This window comes from Cicer arietinum, chromosome 8, assembly GCF_000331145.2.
Source record: "Cicer arietinum cultivar CDC Frontier isolate Library 1 chromosome 8, Cicar.CDCFrontier_v2.0, whole genome shotgun sequence".
Taxonomy (NCBI): domain Eukaryota; kingdom Viridiplantae; phylum Streptophyta; class Magnoliopsida; order Fabales; family Fabaceae; genus Cicer; species Cicer arietinum.
The window spans coordinates 14,245,383-14,265,805 of record NC_021167.2 but is presented as its reverse complement, the minus strand read 5'-3'; the positions used below and the strand labels follow the sequence as shown (position 1 = coordinate 14,265,805).

General features: G+C 32.5%; 3 protein-coding genes, 1 long non-coding RNA gene and 1 pseudogene across 6 annotated transcripts in view; 2 read left to right on the top strand and 3 right to left on the bottom strand.

The window, feature by feature from the left end:
- Positions 1-1,096, bottom strand: part of LOC101511021 (mitochondrial inner membrane protease ATP23-like) — a 3,816-nt gene extending 2,720 nt beyond the window's left edge. Inside the window, exons 1-3 of one of the 2 annotated variants that reach the window (XM_004516813.4) lie at positions 956-1,096; positions 544-676; positions 319-440 (exon numbers count right to left, since the gene is read on the bottom strand). In XM_004516813.4, coding sequence (XP_004516870.1) covers positions 319-440; positions 544-625 — 204 coding nt within the window. In that variant the 5' untranslated portion in view covers positions 626-676; positions 956-1,096. The remainder of the gene's footprint in view (positions 1-318; positions 441-543; positions 677-955) is intronic. The other variant, XM_004516814.4, reaches the window with a different exon arrangement.
- Positions 1,097-4,938: 3,842 nt separating this feature from the next.
- Positions 4,939-5,917, bottom strand: LOC113785007 (uncharacterized; annotated as a pseudogene).
- Positions 5,918-6,599: 682 nt separating this feature from the next.
- LOC140918983 (uncharacterized) lies at positions 6,600-8,513 on the top strand. The gene is made up of 3 exons (XR_012161486.1): positions 6,600-6,757; positions 7,936-7,972; positions 8,314-8,513. It is a non-coding gene; the product is annotated as an uncharacterized lncRNA (long non-coding RNA).
- Positions 8,514-9,616: 1,103 nt separating this feature from the next.
- Positions 9,617-16,968, bottom strand: LOC101510470 (protein REVEILLE 6). Of its 2 annotated transcripts, none has more exons than XM_004516811.4 (8): positions 16,664-16,966; positions 13,137-13,194; positions 12,571-12,694; positions 12,317-12,484; positions 12,045-12,146; positions 10,982-11,091; positions 10,708-10,767; positions 9,617-9,966 (listed from the first exon to the last, which is right to left on the bottom strand). In XM_004516811.4, the coding sequence occupies exons 1-8, from the start codon at positions 16,873-16,875 to the stop codon at positions 9,874-9,876; spliced, it is 927 nt and encodes a 308-aa protein (XP_004516868.1). In that variant the 5' UTR covers positions 16,876-16,966; the 3' UTR covers positions 9,617-9,873. The 2 variants fall into 2 exon arrangements, with proteins under 2 accessions (XP_004516868.1, XP_073220768.1); XM_073364667.1 differs by lacking the exon at positions 9,617-9,966 and adding an exon at positions 10,417-10,488 and having other exon boundaries at positions 16,664-16,968.
- Positions 16,969-18,574: 1,606 nt separating this feature from the next.
- The window catches only part of LOC101513049 (serine/threonine-protein phosphatase 7 long form homolog), a 4,769-nt gene continuing 2,920 nt past the window's right edge, over positions 18,575-20,423 (top strand). Inside the window, exons 1-2 of the mRNA XM_004516820.1 lie at positions 18,575-18,745; positions 18,796-19,134. Coding sequence (XP_004516877.1) covers positions 18,575-18,745; positions 18,796-19,134 — 510 coding nt within the window. The remainder of the gene's footprint in view (positions 18,746-18,795; positions 19,135-20,423) is intronic.

Below are 20,423 nucleotides of genomic sequence, written 5' to 3'. Positions count from 1 at the left end.
GGGAAAGATTGTCTACCTTTCAGTTGTGTACCAGTTGGTGACTTTCTCTCTATCTCTCTCTGAGTGCTTAACACACCTTTTTCTCTCATCCAGACAATCTTACTTTAATAATCTAAATACACTAAAGTCATGAAATCTCAAAGTCAGACACTTTTTATCTCGGCTTTTGCAATGATAATAAAAATTTATGTTGCTAATTGTATATAAAAAATGAAATTTTAATCAAAGATAGTTGCAGCAGCATATAGTTTTGAAATTGTGAACAGATATGAGTCCTTTGATATTGATAATATAGAAATGAAAAGGACGTGCACCTACCCCTTGACCGGGAACGTAACCGCCAGCATGTAACTGATTACAATTAACAGCTTTGATGAAATTGTCTTCAACAGGACACCCAGCTTTCTTCAACTGTTCCCTCAAGAACTTCACCATTGGAGCTGATATAATATAATAAATAAATAAATTGATAAATAACAAATTAAAATTAGAGAGAATTCGGTTAATTAAATAGAGGTAGGGATAAGGGAAGAATTGAAATACACTTGAGGCTCTTCTGAATCATGCGTTCACATTCCTTGAGAGCTTTTTCGCCATTGGCGGATGTGCCGTCATTCTCTGTCATGCCGCGTCGGAACCTGATTTGGGATTCCACTTGCAGAGTTGAGTTCAGCAGCTAAGAGAGGTATTTTCAAGAATGTAGTGAGCAAGAACAATAATCGGTGGTTTGATTTGATTCCTTATGAAACAATTCGAAAGAAAACAACAATTCGAAAGAAAACAACAATTCGGAAGAAAATAAAAACGATTCGCAAAAGTGAACGGTAATAAAAGAAGAAGAGACGTATGAATATATGCAGTGATACAACTAGAGAATGAAAAACCCGTATGACGATAACCAAGGACCAATACTATATAGGTTTTCAGTTTTCACTGAAGTGGACAATAGAGATACCTGTAGTAGCGACGGCGACGACGACGGCGTGTGGCGAGAGAGAGTGCAATCCGAACAGCCTGCAAACGGCGGCGTGTGGCGAGAGGGAAGATGAGATATGTTCTAATCTGTTAGCACCCTAACTTATTATTTTGCCACCTCATCAAAATTGAGGTTATTTTAGGGTTTTTCTTTTCAGAAGCAAAGAGTATTTCCACAATTGACTTTTTCTTTTTTATTGAAAATAAATGAAATGCATAGGCATTATTATGCAAAGCTGAAATCTAAACTATGTTGGCATTATAACTCTCCAATAATCATTTGTAGCACATTTCCATAATATATAACTCTCAACTACGTTAGCAATTGATTTTTGCTTTCAAACTCTTCTGTGCTAATGGGGGTTGGGCGATGGTGGTCCGACACTAGTGTTTATTGTTGGCGGCGACATTAAAGCATGAATGGAGTAGACATATATTAGAGAGGTAGAGAGTAGACACAATTACAATATTGTTGTTGTCGTTATTTTTCTTGTATTCTTGCAATCCATAAACGCACTACTGTTGTTCTTGCAAACCCACAAACCTATGTGAACTCAGTGCCATAAAACCTAGAAACGTACCCAAATGAATTCACGTACGTGGACTCAGTTCACATGGTTTCTGAGTTTGTTGACACTGAGTTTAGGTACGTACATTTCTGGACTTGCTACGCGAACTCATATAACGTAGGGCTTGCAGAAAACAAGTTCACATAGGTTTTATTGTTTTGATTTTGATTACGATTTGGTTATGCAGAAATGGTGCACACTATGTTTCCTGACTAACAGAGCGGGTCGTGTTCTAATTAATGAGAGTACTTCTAATGGTGAGGATCATCGTGTTAGACCATCCGCTTCCGTACGGGGTCAACGTGTTGACAAGTGAACGGGAACAACGACGATTATAGCAGCAACAAGCACAAGAGACCCAACAGAAAGAGGCACAAGAGACCCAACAGAAAGAGGCACAAGAGGCCCAACAAGAAGAGGCACAATATGAAGCCCAACCAGATGACGTATTTGATGTAGAAACTTAAAAATTTATCATGTGTTCACAATAACATAGTAATCACATAAAGAATTACGAGTTATTGTTATGAAAAAAATGGGTTTTGAATCAAAGAATTGGACTTAACCTATTTTGATAATTTGACATTTTCATGTAAAAACTCAATTAAATATGACAATTGGTAGGGTACTATAGTACATGCCATCGTCCTAGCATTTAAAACAATACATGTACACGAGGTCATACCCGCGTGGGTATCAATCTCAATCTCTGTACCCGTACACTTACTCTGTTCTACCTAATTATTCATATATGTTACCCTTGTTTTAAGTAAAATAAAATATAAAATCACAAAGTACCAAATCATTTTAACATAATTAAGAAAATATTCAAAGTTCTTTAATATTAAATTATGAAATATCATAAAAATATTTCTTTAATTTAGTGATATTTATAAAAATAAAATCAAAAGAGAAAGTTAACAACTAGTCTAAACAAGAATTTGTTTAAATAAAAACAAAATAAAATTTAAATTTTTTTTTAGCAGATTTTATGAAATTAATGGTTAACTTTATATATGTCTTAGTTATGGATTATTTTTATTTATCCCTAAGAAATTAAGAGGAATTTAACTAACTTTAACTGTGAATTTATTTGTATATTTAGATTGGTAGCTTAAATATTGTTAGTCATGATAAAATATATAAATTCAATGACATTTACGAGTATAAATATAAATATAATATGTGGATGTAGTGAGGAGTGGGTAGTAAGCTACATGTACACCGTATCCATACCTGTTTGTTTTTACGGATAATTGTTTGTGTCTACACTTGTACTCGTAATGTGGATTTTTAACCTATTAATTGTGGATATTTTTTTGTAGATATCTATTGATACCAGTCCAATTACAAAAATTTAATAGTTACATAGTAAAAATAAAAAAGAGAATTTAAAGTCCTAATCATTTTTAATTAAATTTTATCAAATCATAATTTTTATCTCGATAACGAACCAAATTAAACAATATTGTTTTATTTACCTAAATGTTATTATCTATCTTGTAATTGAAATTAAACAAAATTCTTATGGATACAACCTTTCTTATTACTTTTTGCTTAGCACAATTTAGGACACTCACCAAATTACCATCAATGCATCACCCCTTAATTTCAATGTTTTGTTGAGAGGACAATATCACGTGACACTATTAGTATAATGGACATACAAATTTATCCACAAACACCTCTCTATTTTTTCACTTCCACTCTTGACAAGATAAGTGTTGAGACAAAATCTTAAATAAATGTTTTGATGATAAAAAATGGTAATTAAGACTATAATTATGATTATGTGCATATTGGTATTTAATATGTTTGCTTGAGTGTGATAATCAAGATAGGTACCAAAAAAATCAAAACAAATCATAATATAGAAGAAACAAAACCAAGTCAGAAAAACGAAGAACATTTTGGAGGAAAACAAATAACGTTCTCCACAAGTTCCAGAATTTCAAAAAGTAATCAAATCAGATTCAGAACTTGCAGATTCGTTTTAGTACGTTCTCCAAAATATGCAATTGATAGATTTCAGTATGAAGATCACTCCAAGAGGCAATGCAAAGACTATAATTCATACGTCATTAAAACAAAATCATTTTCCAAAGTTAAAAGCAAACAAGAAGCATAAATATTGACAAGTTTTGGACAGAACAATCGTGCAAATTTTAACAGTTTGTACATGTGTTGCAAAGCATGAATAACACTTCACACATATGTCAAGTTAAAGCCAAGACTCAGTTACCACAAAGCAAGAACGAAGATCGTTCTTGATTTTTCAAAAAAGCAAGGTTGTTCAAATCTAAGAACATTCTTGCTTTATGATTGATCTTATCCACTTACTGTCATATGACAGATGGACAACTCTCAACGGACAAATGAGATGTCATAAGCTCTTTTGAAGCTTATAAAAGGGACTTCAAGATGAGGAAATATCAGAACTCAAGAAAGCAAACAATACTTCATTTTGCAATCATATTCGAAATTCTTTGAGATTGTCAAACATCTTTCAGTTCAGTTCTCAATGGCTCTAAATGTTAATCACTGCCGAGTTCAAAGATCAGAATCCATTCTTAAACAAGAGTTGAGCATATTCAGATTTTGTCACACCCTTTAAATCATCACTTTGTAAATCTAAGACTATTGTGTTGAAATAGCTTGAGAGGTTTTTGTAAAAATCATTTTATGTGTGTGAAAGGTAGTGTGTAAATCCTTTTTAAATATTGAAAGGTAGATCTGTGGAAATCTTTTCTGAGTTGAAAGGTAGTAAGTTGTAATAAGATCAAGATTAATCTGCAAAAGTGGTGTAAAAACCAAGAACAGTCTTCCTTTGAACACTTAATGGAAAATCTCACATTTGTGAGGATTAGACGTAACTAATATTGGGTAAACCAGGATATATATGTGTGTTATATTTCTTCCCTTATCTATTTACTTTCACTCTTTCAATTATTAAATTAAATCAATAAGCTTAAACTGTTATTTTCAACTAACCAAGAACGTTCTCCGTTTTCTGGTTTCAGAATCAAGAACGTTATCCGTTTTCTGCTTTTTACAACCAATATCAATCTTGAGTTAATTTTTTTCATGAAATTTTAAATATATAAATTTACAATTGAAACCTCCTTTCTTGTAAATTGCTACTTCAACAAGCTATAACCGACAAATTAGTCCCCTTCCCCTCATAGCTACTCCTAATTTATTATCTAATTTGAATTCTAACCACCTATGAACATTGTACGAAAAAAATTACTCTCTAACAACACTTAGTGTGGCACATTTTACCCCAAAAAAACATTTAAAATAATAAAATATATAAAAAATACGATAAAATTTGGTTTCAATTAAACAACATTCAAAGTAAAAAAAAGTAACTTAATCAATTGTGAAAAACATAAAAACCAAACCAAATAGAATTTAAATCTCAAATGTCACATAATTCTAAATTTTAAAATTAAGTAACACAAATAAATAATCAAATTTAGTCGAACATAGCTATAAACATAATAATAACAAAAACTATTTAATATTGAAGCGACATGCTGATTACTTCTCATGTTCTGTTTCGATTTCATCTTCATTTGCCGACTCATCATCTATCCACACAAACATTGTGCAAGCATCCAAAGAAAAAAAAAACTTGTCAATAAAGATAAAATGAGTGAAATATGATAATTCGAATGCACAATTAACATAAGTGAAATTGATTGTTGCTAACATAGTAGGCTCACCCACCTCCCTTTGCATTTTTTTAATAAAAAATAACATAATAAATGAAAAATAAACAATCAAAACGTGAATTTTGCAATGCTTAATTAAAATTGACGCTATTCACCTGATACAAAGAGTTGAAGTTGAGCGGTACTATCCTGATCAATAACATGAAGAAAAACAGGATCAACAGTAACATGACTATTCACGCGAACTTTAAACTTATGGTCCCACCACAATACTCTAGCTGTGCCAGCAATATCAACGGCTGCATCAAGTATCATCTCACGCTTCGCCACGTCAGCTACCACTCGACTTGTACTGGAGCCGAGCCGAGTAACGAGCCATCGTAGAAAATAGACATGGTAGTTGAAGAGTAGTAGTTAATTGGGACTATGTTTGGGTTGGTGACGTGGACGGTTAAAAGAAGCTCGGCGTCTAGGACGGGTATGTTTAGTTTTAAGGAAGTGAAGTTGATGGAGATAAGGTGGAAGGTTGGGTCTTTGGGTTTGGCTGAGAGGATTGAAGTTGCTGCTAATGCTGAAGCTGCCCCCACTATTGCTGATGTCCAGTTCCATTTTACTTTTTCTCTGTACATTGAGATGTGAAAAGAATTCATTGATTTTTTATAACATTGATTTTATAAAAAGTAAGATTTGATAAATCTAAAACAAAAGTTGTCTTTCTTATTTTAGGGATATAAAAAATATTCTAATGTAAACTCTATATATTAGGTCCTAATAAATATAGGGATAAATTCTATCAAATCCTAAAAACATTATATCCTAAAATATAAAATAAATTCTATCAAATCTTAAAACATCCTAACAAGAATTTTAAATATAAATTACTCTCTTAAATTTTAAATTTTAAAATAAGAGAAAGTTGAATTAATAAAAATTGATGTATTTAGTACTCTAAATAAAATTTAGACCAATTGTATCATAATTATATTTTACTTTAAATTTTAAATATATTTAAATTTAAATCTAAATTTTAAATATATTTAAATTTAAATCTAAATTTATAATCTTTAAAAATATTTAATATTTAAGTTTATTATTTTCAATACTATTATAGGATATATTATGTACATCAAGGGCTGGACAAATGAGATGGGTTCGCCCAATACTGCCTGGCCCGCAACGGATGAGGTGAATTGGGCGGGTTGGACCGGACTCAACGGGTCATATGGATAAGATTAAAGGGTTCAATAGGGTAGACTCGGGCGGATTCGAGTCATGGATTTTGGACCGGCGGTGACCGACCCGTCCGATAACAGTTTATAGTATTTTATTGTTAAGTGTTAGACTAGGTTCACCAAGCCCAATTTGATTTGGCCCACTAATATAATTCAGCCCTAATTTCAATCAGAGTCTCACAATCCCACCTACAACCTAATTTCACTCTTTCATCATCCTCTCACGAACCCTAGTTCTTCACACCAACAAACCATAATTCCTTCAAGCCTCAATGACTGCCAACGGCAGCCACGTCCACTCCAGGTTATCACTCTATCTCTTATTTTTCAACTCTCTAACTTTTCGTTCTAAACTTTTTAATCTCGTTTTTAAAAATTGTCTTTATTCGTCTTTGTTGTTTTAAATTTGTTAGTTTCGTCTTTGTTGTTCTAAACATTTTCCTCTTTGTTAGCATTTTCAATCTCGTGTTTAAAAATAGCATTATTCATCTCTGTTTTTTTAAACATGTTAATCTTTTTCTAATCTATTTTGAATCGTGTTTGGGTTTTTATTTCTTTTTATTATGATTAGGTTTTGATTTAACTATTGTTTCTGTTTTTGGATTTTCTAGAGTTTGATTTTTTTTTTTGTTTTTGCATGTTGTTTTATATATTAGAATTTTGATTTAGTTTTTATTTTTGTATGATTAGTGTTAGGTTTTCAACTTTTTTTTTTCATCTTTGTTATAAATCTTTGATTAGGGTTAGGTTTTTGGATGATTAGGGTTAGATTTTCAACCCTTATGAATCATCATCAAACAAGAATGTTCTTGTATTATTGGAGTTTGGTTGAAATTTTCTATAGCTAATTAAATATTGTTTTCAATTTTCTTAACTATAATGTGTTATTATGTAGTAATTTGCCTCACCTTAACATGCAGTTTGTCCTGTTCTTAACTCTGTTATTTGTCCTACTAATTGTTTGTCCTCATCTTAAATTGTTTGTTTTTGTTCTTATGAATATGTTAGGTGAGTTGATTGTGGTTTGTTTTATTACTGTTAAGATAAAGAATCCGCTATGTCCAATTTTCCACATTAATCCTTACTTTTTAACTTTCTATTATGTTCTTAATGTTGATGCCTTCAATCTTCATCATGATAACAGATTTTTTAAGTATACTATTTTGTTTTACATGCTGTTGAGTGGTTCCTTTCTTCCTTCTTCTTCCTCAGACTCGAGTTGGAGGAGTCTTTATTTGAATTTGCTTAATGTTTTCCATGGATTTGTATATGTGTTTTCCATATATTTGTGTGCTTTTCACATATTTGAGAGGTAAAAAATTAAATCTTAATATACTCATTGTTGTTATTAGTTAGATTTACCAATTTTAATTGGAATGATTAACTTCTTTATTTTTTTTATTTCATTTTCTTTGCTTATTGGTTTTATATTATATGCTTTTGTGTGCTTTTTATATGTTAATGAGTGTGATTGTTTTGCAGATTTACTGCCTTATAAGCCTTGTTAAAAGAAACAAAGGTACTACATTTTTTCCATTTTAAGCCTTGTATTACATTTTTTCCATTTTAAGCCTTGTATTACATTTTTTCCATTTTAAGCCTTGTATTACATTTTTTCCAATTTAAGCTTGTATTACATTTTATCCAATGAATTTAATTTTGCAGTTGTAAAGATAATTAATAGTTATGAATATGATTTCTAACTACTGCTTCGAAGTTTTGCTGGCATTGGACTGATGTTGTTTTGTAGTCATCCATTGAATTTGAAAGAGAATAGTAAAATAGCTATATTATGTTTGTTGCATAGTTATTTTGTACTCTAATTAGTGATTACTAATTAATTTTTGTTCAATTTTTTAGATTGGCTAGCAAAGATGACAAAGTGGACATTGATATTATTTGTATTGATTTTTTATAAGGACATTGGACATTTAGTTTAAGATCTTTAGATTTTATAAACATTTTAAGTTTATATTTCAATGGTTAGAATTATAAATATGTTTGCATTTCAATTATAAATTGGTGGAGTATATATCATATTTATAAACATGATGCTTTAATGGTTATTTTTATCTATAACATCTAAAAATTAGAGTTCTAGAATGCTCATTATAAAAAGAAATTGGAAAAAATTGTCCAATTTTAAACAAAAAATTAGAATAGTTAAATAAATAGAATTTTGGAAAAAAAAAACACATGAAAATGACTTTTTAATTAAAAAATGACTAGAAAATAAATGGACCAAAAAAAATTGGCCAAAAAAAGTTATTGGGCCAAAAAACCAAAAATGTCAAAAAAAAGTTAAAGCCGCGTGAACCCACCCGCCTAACTAAAGTCTACCCGTCGGTTTGGGTTGGTTAGAGTTTTTGGGTCCGAATCCGCCCTACCCGATTCGTTGTCCACCATTGTGTACATCCAATTTGAATCTCAAGTTAGACATTCAACATACTTTTGTTTTGGTTATAATTCTCATAAAAACAATAATTATATTAGACAACATCTACATTTGACTTTAATTTTGAATTTGTCACTTTTTGTTCAACTTCAGTTTTTTTTATCTCGTGCCCCTGGTAATAAAACCTTGCATTTTTTATCAAATCTTAAACAAAAGTTGTTTCTTATCTGAGATGTGAACACTTTGTTGTTCAACTTTCGATAACACAACAAAAGCATATTCACCCAAAACAAAAAGTTCAGAGGCAAAGCTCAAGATCAAGTCACATGTTAAACAAAAATCTTCTTAAAAAAAAAAGGCATTAATTCCAACTGTTCATGAAGCTTGGTATTTTGATTAAATTCTTAACTATTTAATTTCAGACGTTTCAAAATAAGTGTCTATACAACAAATAAATTATTTTAAAATAAACGTCGTTATACTTTTTCCAATATAACGTTAAGTTATATTTTCCAATATTGCTACCAAATTAGTATTTTATATGTATCACTTTCAAATAATTATGTCTCACAAAACATTTATGATCATTATTAATAATCAATAATTAATAATTGTCTTTATTAATTGTTGACTATTTTTTTTTATTTAATTTTTATAAAAATCTTTAGACGACACTTGTTATAAAACGAGTGGAATAACTTATTTTAATATTCGAACGCTTAAAAATTTCACACCAAATAACTTTAACTATTAGGTAGTATACGGAGCTTCTCAAAACTAGGAAAAACTATACATTTCCACATTTTTATTGTCTTTTTTATAATAGGTTCTTTGATATATACACGACATCAAAATGAATGAAGAGAATCAAGGCTTTTCTTTCTTAGCTGCAACAGCAATTACAAACTAGTACAAGATCTTTGACTCTAACCTCTCAGCTTTTGACTTTCCAATGCATCTTATCTAATGCAAAACTATGAAATCCAATTGCTGAAAAATGAACCAATCTTGTGGATCCAATCTATCTAAGTAGTAGCACTCTTCAATTGATCATCATGTATCGGATTGATATAGTTATTTGTCTCGACATCGACTTCATAGGACGAAAGTAGCTTTTTCTGCATGAAATATGCAACATTCTCATCAGTGATAAGAAAAGAGGCAGGCAAAAACATACATCAAGTTCTTTATCATACTTTCCTTTGAAATTCAATTGGAAGTCTTCTCGGCCAATTAATGCCAAATACTATTGACAATATTTTCAAACTCTGAAAAACTAATATGCTAAATGAACATGCATTTTATGAGTGCGTAAGTGTGTTTGTTTAGGGTCTCTTCAGTTCAACCGACAGGGGATGAGGAGAGAAATTTTAATGGAGGAGACAAGAGAGAGGAAGGAAGGGGAGAAACTTTATGTGTTGTGTTTGGTTCGACGAGGGGAGGGGAGGGAAGAGATTTTAATAGATGAAAGGTATGAACTATGAATTTACTTTTTCCACCCTTGTAATATTTACTATCATATTAAATAAAAGGATATTTAAGTTCAAATTTTAAACAAATATTCTCACCTAAAACTTCCCACTTTTGGAGAGCTAAAACTGACCAAGAGGTTGCTCCGCTCCCTTCCCCTCCCCTCTCTTCTGAGAAATTGAACCAAACAGCTAAAATTTAAAATAATACTCCCTTCCCTATCCTCTAGTATCGATAGCTAACGAATGCATTCATCATACCAGATAAACATTATATGTAATAAAGATAAATATTTAATGCTAGTGAGTTTTGTGTTTCTACAAGGGTCTAGTAGAGGCATGAACTCATCAAGACGCACATCTAAATATCAGTGACATGAATATACTTACATGATCCTCGAAATCTGGGCTAGTTAAATTGATAGACAGGTTTCTCATCAACAGAAGCACCTAAATAGAGCCAAGAGAGACCATACATTTGTAAGTACTTTTGAACAACCACAATTCATTTAATCAATTATCACACAGGTCAATGTTAAATCAGGTGCAATAAATCTTTATATTATTTCAAAAAGTAGTCAATTGTAAGAAGGATTTTTTTTAAAATAATTTGTCAAAAACTAAGTAAAATAGAATCCAATGAAGCTGAACAGAATAACAATACCGTCTCAACATCTATACGGTCCATCTGTTTAAGTTTCTGTAGATGCTCAGTTGCTTCTGGGTCAAATACACTGCCAATGAAGTTGTATACTTGAGAAAAGTCTGGAAGAACTGCAATAAAAATTAAAAAAATCATTAAAATGTTTATTAAAATTATCAAGGATATAGTGATTAACAATATCATAAAAAGGAAAATTGCATTATGAGAAAAATGAGTTTTTAGCAAGGGAGCCTTGCAGTTAAATCACAGTTCAAGTGAAAATTTTGGTGCACAAGACAATGATTACCAATATCATAGGTTTTGGTCCTAATTCAACTCCACAAAACTGACTTATGAGTTGATGACTACCCAAAGCCTTATAAGCACTATCTAGGCTATATTATCTATAGCCAACGTGGAACTCTCAAAATACCCCTCACGCTCATAATAGGACCCTCGCACATGCAAAACTAGACATTAAGGGCGCAAAATGTGGGTGAAATAACAAAGTCTTGGCACGATGAAAGATTTAAGATAAGTTTTGAAACCATTTCAAAATTTGGACTCATCGCTAACTCAACCTACAAAATTGGTTTATAATTGTCTAAGCTCTATAAGCCTTTTAAGGCCATACTACTAGACAATGTGGTTGGATCATAAGCCTGGCTCGGGAGCAAATCTAGGATATATTTTAATATCATGTAAGGTTTTTGGTCTAACTCAATCTTACCAAATCGGCTATTTAGGTGAGGGTTGTCCAATCTTATAAGCATTGCTTAGACCATATTTCTACTCAATGTGGGACTCTTTACACTTCCTCTCATGCTCAGAACTGAAAATCTGATGCGAATAATGTGGGTAGAATAAAAGTGATCTTAAAACTTGTGAAAGAAGTTGGTTAGATTAAGTTACTACAGATCCTATATACCATGGCTTTCGGATATGAAATTGGTGTAAAGCAAACATGCTTAAATATATATCATATGCCTCTTTCAAAAAACCACCAAATAACCTTGCCGTGCATAAATGAAACAACAGAAGAAAGTCAACTTGAAATTATAAAGGGAAATCATTTAAGCCTTGCCTCTCAATGGAAGGCTTTTATTCTCTTGACTATTAGATTCACCAACCGGCCGCACTTTAGGAGTACTTTCAGTGCTACTGCAGGAGTTATTCACTTTTGGCGCTGCAAAAGGCATGGGGTTGCAAACACAAGAAAGTAGTTAGTATTTTTTTGGGGGGTGGGGGTTACAAGTTTCAACTATCTTGAATAAACTGTCAATTATTTTCATCTACAAAACTTCATGATTATGTATAAGAAAAATATAAGCTCCAAAATATTGTAGCATTAAATACCATGCAATAAATTTGTATTTTGCAACGTGTGGTTCGACCAGGAAGACACCACAGTGTTCATAATAGGAGTTTCAAGCATTGGTATGGATTCATGCTTCAGTATATATCCAGGTTCAAGCAAAGGTGGTGAAGACTGAAAAGATCCCGGTACTTGTGAGAGTACAGGAGCTGTCAAATATCAAATACAAATCATTAGAAAGAACTGTACTCATAATGTCTCACAGGAAAAAAAAACTAAGGTGAAAGATTATTACCACTTTTGGAAGCTTTTTGAGGATATGGATGAGCAGCTTTTCTTTTAGGCCTGGGTGGAGGAAGATGTTCATTGGCCCCACTCTTCTGAACTTTTAGAAAATATTTTTGTGCATGGCTACGTATCTACAAAGTTGGCAGAGAGCATTCTTTTAGTCCTTCTTAACTTGAGTATGCATACCACATCAAAACATGGAAAATAAAATAACAGGCCTCATATGCAAACATTCATATACGTTCATATCTTTCAAGTCAGATCAACTGTGGATACTTGATAAATAAACAGCATTAACCGGATTACAAGATCATGGATTTTCTCCAACCATTTTTTTAACTCACATGGAACATGATATATCACCTGAATTGCTATTTATCGCTGAAAACCCCTTTTCTTCTCATGGCTCTGTTGATTTCCCTCCCAAAACACCGTGAACCAAATGTTTTAAAAGAAAATGAGAACAGGGGATACTTAGAAGTTGCAGACTAAAATAAAAGGTCTAGCCTTAAAGCAGGAAATATAAAGATGATTCACTTCTGGTGAACATTTTTTCTTCCCATTTGAAATTACCTGTATAACAGTCTTTGATCCAACAAATGCTTCAATCTTTTTCCAGTCACGGTCAAATCTGGATACAGAAATAAAGGAACAAATTTTTTGAGGATAATACAAAATGGCGACACTGAGAACAAGAAAGGATAGAAACAACCACAATCAGTTTTAATTTGAAACACTACATTTCATCATTTATCGAAAGGAATTAGCCTTGACCTTTCAATGAAACTCTCCACCAAAATAATGCAATGATTTACAGCACTCTCAACTTATCATAATAATTAAAGTAAAAAACTATAATTTGAAGTGTATATATGGTAAAAAAAATTGCATATATTTTCAAGGGTGTCTTAAAGGTTGAGAGGAAATATTTATCGACCTTTATATTTGTTACTACAAAGTGTTGTGTTTATGGTTTCTCTTTTGTGCCACAGATGTTTCAAGGAAGTTGTATTACATCTTTGCTTTTTATAGTCACTTTGGCTCACTTGTTTCCTCTTTTTACTTTTTAGGAGGGATTCTTACTTCCCTGTAATATTTCTTCTTTCTATCATCCTAATATGACACATAAAATTAAGGCAAAATTTCACTAAAGGTCATTGATCTTTTTTTCCATATAGATAATTTATCCTTTAAAATGTGCACAAATTAATCCTTTTTTATTTAATTTTTTATTAAAAAATGCTATGGTGGCAAGCCACTTCAGCATTATCATTATAATTTTATTTTACTAAAAATAAAGAAACCCCACAATCATATGAACATCTTCATCATCCAGAGACTCCAGAGGAACATGGCTTCAGGTCATTTTGTGTTGTATCATGGTCGAATAATACATTCACTATGCTACTACAGTTCCTATGTTGTCGGTCCCGGATAGTGCGTCAGCTAAACCCAAAACTAATATAACGGGATAGCATGATGCAGAATGACCGCTATTCTATTGTATATATAATACATATTATACAAATAACACATACACACATTATGCTCAAAAAACTAAAAAGATAATCGTATTACATGAAATATTCATACTTAGCAATAAAAATTCATAGGTCTTAAGCAGAGTACAATATAATATTAACAAATTTTTTTTCTTCTACATTTACTAGTATTACTATTTAAAATAATTATTATATAATTATATATATTTTATTTTAGCTAGTACAAACCCACTTTTTTGGGGTGATTGAACAGATCCATTTATATTAAAGATAGTTTCGGAGGAATAGGTTTTAATGGCAGGCCCAAACCATTATCTCCTTTTTTAAGGCCCAAACGAGTGACAAATAAATAGTCAAACATTAACCTAGCTTCTAAAAAAACGTAGCCCCAAGAAAAGCTAGAATCAGAGTTGCCTTGCTGGAAAAGAAGGAAACTGATGATGGAAATTAGGGGTGTGCAAAATATATAGTTAATTGAACCATATTGATAAACTGAACCGCACTACACCATATAAGTCCAAACCAATTAAATGGTTCATGAACTGAACTATAAATTTAAAAAAGACCACTAAACCAAACTTAATTAAAAAACTGGTTCGAACCATTTTTGAACTTTTTTAACTTAAATCATAAAAATAAAAAATAAAATTCACTGAATTTGTCTAAAAGAAATTATTAATTTTTATAAAGTCAAAGAGAAATTACTTTTACTGAATTTTTGAAAATAAAAAAATTCAAAATGACTAAACTCTAGCCCCAAATCAATTCCATCTCCTCCACCCAACACCTAGTTTGAGCTAGTTTGAGCCGCCACCCACTGCCGCAAACTAGATCCGCGATCGGAGACTGTCAACCACCACCGCGAGCTCATTTATGTTGGGAGATACTCCTTTGTCATCGGCGCGCCCACGTTTCCAGTGCCATCTACGTCTGACTGTGAGTATCCACCACCAATTCGGATTTCTCCATTGTTGGTGCATCTCTTTATCCTTTCCTCTTCTCCCACCTCTGTCTTTCTCTTTGTATGTCTGCACTGTTTTCGTATTTTAATTCATGCAGAGTAATATAGGTAAACCGGTTTTAAACTGGTTTAGAACTGAATTGAAATTGGTTTGAACCATTAACCAGTTTTTATGAAAATGGTTTTTAATAACTAAACCAAATTATTATGTAGTCCAATTCAATTCAGTTTTTGAACCATGAACACCCCTAATGGCAGGGCTGGGAGTGGAAGTTCATGCACAGAGAAGAAGATTTCTGCATGAAAGGGGAAGGTACTACTGGTCGGCTGGCATACGGGAAGCCATTTTCAACTAGTTAAACCAGTGTGGTCAACTGCAGATCGTGAAAAATAGCGGCTTGTTCTAAAATCTAATTACACTATGCTGCGGAGCTATCGCACCATAATAGCGACTCTTTGACAATACTTTGTACTAATAACATATCACAGAGCAATACCATTTTGTTCAAATTCCGCAATGCTATGACACTATAGCAGCTATTTGACAACACTGGGTTAAATCCACAACCATAATTTCAATGTATATGAAGTAGAACAGAATCTACATGTTACTCAATCTTAGATTTTAGTGCAATTCAAATTCTAGTATAAAAGCTAATGAACATTGCATCACTCCCTCTCCTTAACAATTGAAAATCCAACCTCTCTATCCTAGCTCTATAAGACTATAACTTGTCCAATTGATATTTTGAACTCATCTCCTTCAGCGTGGATTGCACACCACACAGGGCTTGAACCAAAAGTGGTATTTGAGACCATAACAACAAAATATGTTAGCTTAGATAAACATTTCAAAAAAAAGTAAGGGACTGTTTACTTTGTGAAACATTTCCTGTTTTCATTTTCTTAAAATGGTTGTTCATTTTACTTTGATGAGGAGAGGCTCTTGAAGTAAATCATTGTCACAGAGATAAGAAGAAATGATAGTAAATGAATATGCATTTTTGGAAATAATGAAAACAGTTTTTTGATATTTTCATTGTTTTTAGAAATGTATACAATTGATACACATCTTCATCCTTTCGAACAAGAAACTACGCTATGATAAACATTAGGAAAGTTAAAAAAAAAATTCTGTTTACAATCCCTATTTTCATTATTAATCAAGAAATTCCCACCGTGTTCACTTTATTGAAGTTTAGTACTATCTACAAAAGATGGTGAAAATACCTAAATATTGTTTTGTTTCACAATTTCCTTTGCAACTTTGGAAAAACATGAATCAATAATGTGACATTTTTTGCTATTAAGGGAAACTAGGAAATGAAAACTATCAAGCATGCCCTTAACTCAGCATTAAAAACATGAAACTTCACCCTATCCATTTACCATTTCCACTCCAGCATCTTCAAATTCATAAAAAAATCCCCAATTCCTCCAAAGTTCCAACCAAACCCATCAACAAAAAACCCTAAATTCCACACCTTTGCATAAAATTCAGCACATAACACTCACAAAATCGTCACTGAACACTCAAATTCTCAACTAAACACTAAAATTCAACCACTAAAATTTTCAAAAAAAGCAAAATAATTAAAGTAAAAATGCAAAAAAGAAAAAGTGAACATGAACATTACAGTTGAAGAGCTTCAAGGAACTTGTCGTGTTCAGGTTCGGTCCAATTCTCCCTAGACTTGGTTATAGTATAGGGCTTCCGAACTTTCTTGGAGGCATCCTCCGACAAGTTCACGGCGGCGGAGACGGAGGCGAAGGGGCCAAAACCCGGTAAACCCATACCAGTCGGATCCAAGCAAAAACCTTCGGGCGGGTTCGGGTTTTTTGATACCATTGAAAGTTTTTTTAGAGAGAGAAAGTGTGAGAGAATTAAGGGCTTTTAAGGTGACACGCAGGATGAGAGAGAGAGAAATTATGTATGTTTTGGTAGTTACGGGTTTGCTGGTGTATGATAATGATGTAACGAGATTAAGCCAATGGTTGAGTGCCACGATTATGTTACAAGTTAGGTTTGTTGTTTGAGTTATTTTTATTTTTAGAAAAAATGTGGCTTTGCCTCAAATAAAAACTACAAGAAGTGCATGCACCCTCCAGTTACCTAATGAGTATATGCAAAAAAACCCAAAATAGATAGAATAAAAATTCGCATGATGTATATGGACATGGGAGAACGGATAATTATCTGCAAAATTAAGTGAGTACGGGTACTATAGTACCTACTCCGCCCCGCACTCGCATATGCACTTATATAAATATATTATTTATTTATTATATTAGTGTTTAGTTTAATTAATTATTTTCTTTTATGTTTTAACATCTATTAATATCATTGGACCACTAGAATATTTATAATTGAAAGATAACCGTTTGCAAACTTTTTAAGAATTTGATTATGATGAATATGTAAATAATTGTGACTTTATAACTAAAAGTTATGTCGAATTAATCATAATTTTATAATTATACTTGCAATTTCCTATCAATTATTTTTATAGATCTCGAATAATATTGTCGTATGACTTGCAATTTCATAAAGTATTATTATAGATACTTGAATGTGTATTGGAATGAGTGTTCATTTGAAATTATTGAGTTAGAAAATATTTTGGAATATAATACTTTATGATTGAATTTAAAATATTTGAATAATTTTTAAATTTAATCACAACAATATCATTTATTTATCGATCTATTTTAGTTAAAGCGCGGATAATGGGTATGGGTACGAACACTTCGGTACCCATAGGGTAAGGGTACGGGTATTAAAATTGATATCCAAGAAGGTACGGGCACGGATATGGGTATTTTTTTAAATTGCGGATATGGGGACGGGTACTATAGTACTCTACCCATTGCCATCCCTACCTCCATCCTTATTGAAAATACAATTTTGTATCGGTTGTTATTTAAAAAAATCTCCAAAATATTTCTCTTCTCTTTTTTTCAATTATCCGAATCACAAATTTGCAAACCTTCGAACATTTGAAACATTCGAAACAGAAAAGTAAGACCACTTCGAGAATTTGAAACTTTCGAAACAATATTTTTCCAAATGCAGAAACCTTCGAAACTTTCTAACAATCTGAAACTTTCGAAATGTAAATTTCAGAAACATGAAGTATTTGAATGTTTCAAATGTTTCGAAACTTTGAAATTCATAGAAAGATTCGAAATAGGTTCGAAAGTTTGGCCTTCAATGGAACTTCCGAATCCAGGTTTGAAAGTTTGGCCTTCAATGGAACTTCCGAATCCAGGTTTGAAAGTTTGGGAACAATGCGAAAGTTCTGAAATGATTTTTTTTTATAGTTTTTTTTTTTATTTTTTTTAATTATTGATATATTGCAGTTCATAGAATGAGAGGTGCATTTGGCCAGATTATTCGCAACGTGAGAGGTGATAGTGGTAATGGAGTAGAGAGAACTCCACCAACAACATTAAACAAACGACAGAATGAAGCAAATCGTCCAATTAGGTAGCGTCGTCGTAGACAGGATGTCCAGGATGATGACGCTTAGCCTACTAAGCCTGCACAAATGGAGCGGGCTAAGGAGCAATATGTTGAGCCTGCACATGATGATATTGATGATGCTGATGATGTTGAGCCTGAGCAGGATCAACAGCTCGAATTCTCTAGAGGACCAATCGTGACATATGTGTTGACACAATATAAACACCATGTGGCTCATAGGCTATGGGAAAGAGAGGTATATTTTAATTAATTTTTAATTATATTTAATTAATTATTTATTTAAAGGTTATTACTCATGGATTAAAGCTGAAGAAGTTTGCTCAAGTTCCTATGTCATATCATGTACATCATTGGATTCGGAAATCTGGGCTGCTACATCTGTCTTCAGCTTACCTCACTATGGTTGATGCTGATCTGATATATGCATTTGTTGGAAGGTGGCATAGAGAGGCCAACTCATTTCATTTGTCATTTGGAGAGATGGCAATCACGTTGGACGACGTCGTGACTCTTCTTCACATCTCACCTCATGGTAAATTTTTTGACGCACCTGTGAATATCAACAGTAATAATGCTGCAAGAGCTGCACACAAGTACTTAGGTGCAACATGGGAGGAAGCACTAGTTGAGATTAATTATAATAAATGTTCCCAATATAGACTGCAACGTTTGCGTGATTTATATAGTCATCTCATTCAAACTAAGTAGTTTGAGTGTGCGGCTAGAACATACATGTTGCATTTAGTTGATAGCACTATTTTCGCCGATAAAACACATACGCATGTGGAGGCGAAATATGTTAGTTTGTTTATTTATTTAGATAGTTTTCGGGACTATTCATGGGGTACTACGACATTGGTTGGTTTTCCTTTATTACAATCTAGGAGATGAAGCTGTCCACGACACTCGACAGTTGGGAGGTTATGTAACACCCCGTTTTTCAAAGCGAGGGTATATTTTTTTTTCAAAAGAAATTAAAATAAAACAAAGTAAAACAAATGAGGAAATGTCTTTGGATAAATAATTGAGTCATTATAATTTACGCAGCGGAAAAGTTTCTCCAATTATAAATCCAAAATATTTACATAACATCAAATGGTACATGGAACCCATCCAAAGATGATATCAAACTGATAATATTTGTATAAGTACAGTTTTCCAAACTAAAAATACTTCAAACCAAAAAGAAGGACCCCTAGTCCCTATACATCATCCTAATCTGATCATCCTACCAAAAAGCTATACACCCTGAGTAATCTCCACGCGCCCCGTGAGATCCTCCTAACGTAACAGCAGTCAAGCGTTCCCACCTCCATCCCTGTCCGTAGGGTACGAACCGGTAGGGCCGTCCTGACTCTCATCTGAGGGCAAAGCCCAGATTTCCACAATAGTGTAAAGGGTCACCAACCAGAAAATAACAGTTAACACATAGCAATTAAGTTTTTGAATGCTCAAAACAACTTTTCAACTAAGCATGCACCTTAACAGGATTTTCAATATGCGAAAAGTTCATACAGTACATTGCCAATGAAAATGAAGGTAAAATGCAGTTCTCGATCTCCTAATTAACACATAATAAAACAAGACATGGATAGATTCATGAGCAATTAATCATACAACTAAAACTGAGGATTTTCACTGAGCCAATCGATTGGGCAATCGATTGGGGTGAAGATTTTTAATGAAAATAGAATCCTGGGCTGAATCAATCGATTTGGCAATCGATTGACAGGATAACGGAGCCCCTGACTTAATACCAATCGATTTCCAAATCGATTTCCTGAAGGTTTTTAGTGAAATTTTGAACTCTGGCTTGATTCAATCGATTGGGCAATCGATTGACAGGATAGCTGAGCCCCTGACTTAAGGGCCAATCGATTGGGCAATCGATTTCGAAAGGGATTTTAAAAAAA

Bases quoted from the DNA above. Each gene is read 5' to 3' on its own strand.
- LOC101510470 (XM_004516811.4), bottom strand. From the start codon at position 16,875: ATGGTATCAAAAAACCCGAACCCGCCCGAAGGTTTTTGCTTGGATCCG. The intron at 12,147-12,316 runs GTATTTAATGCT...TGCCTTTTGCAG, and splicing joins AAATACAAATTTATTGCATG to CGCCAAAAGTGAATAACTCC. The intron at 10,768-10,981 runs GTATTGTTATTC...GGCTCTATTTAG, and splicing joins ACCGTATAGATGTTGAGACG to GTGCTTCTGTTGATGAGAAA.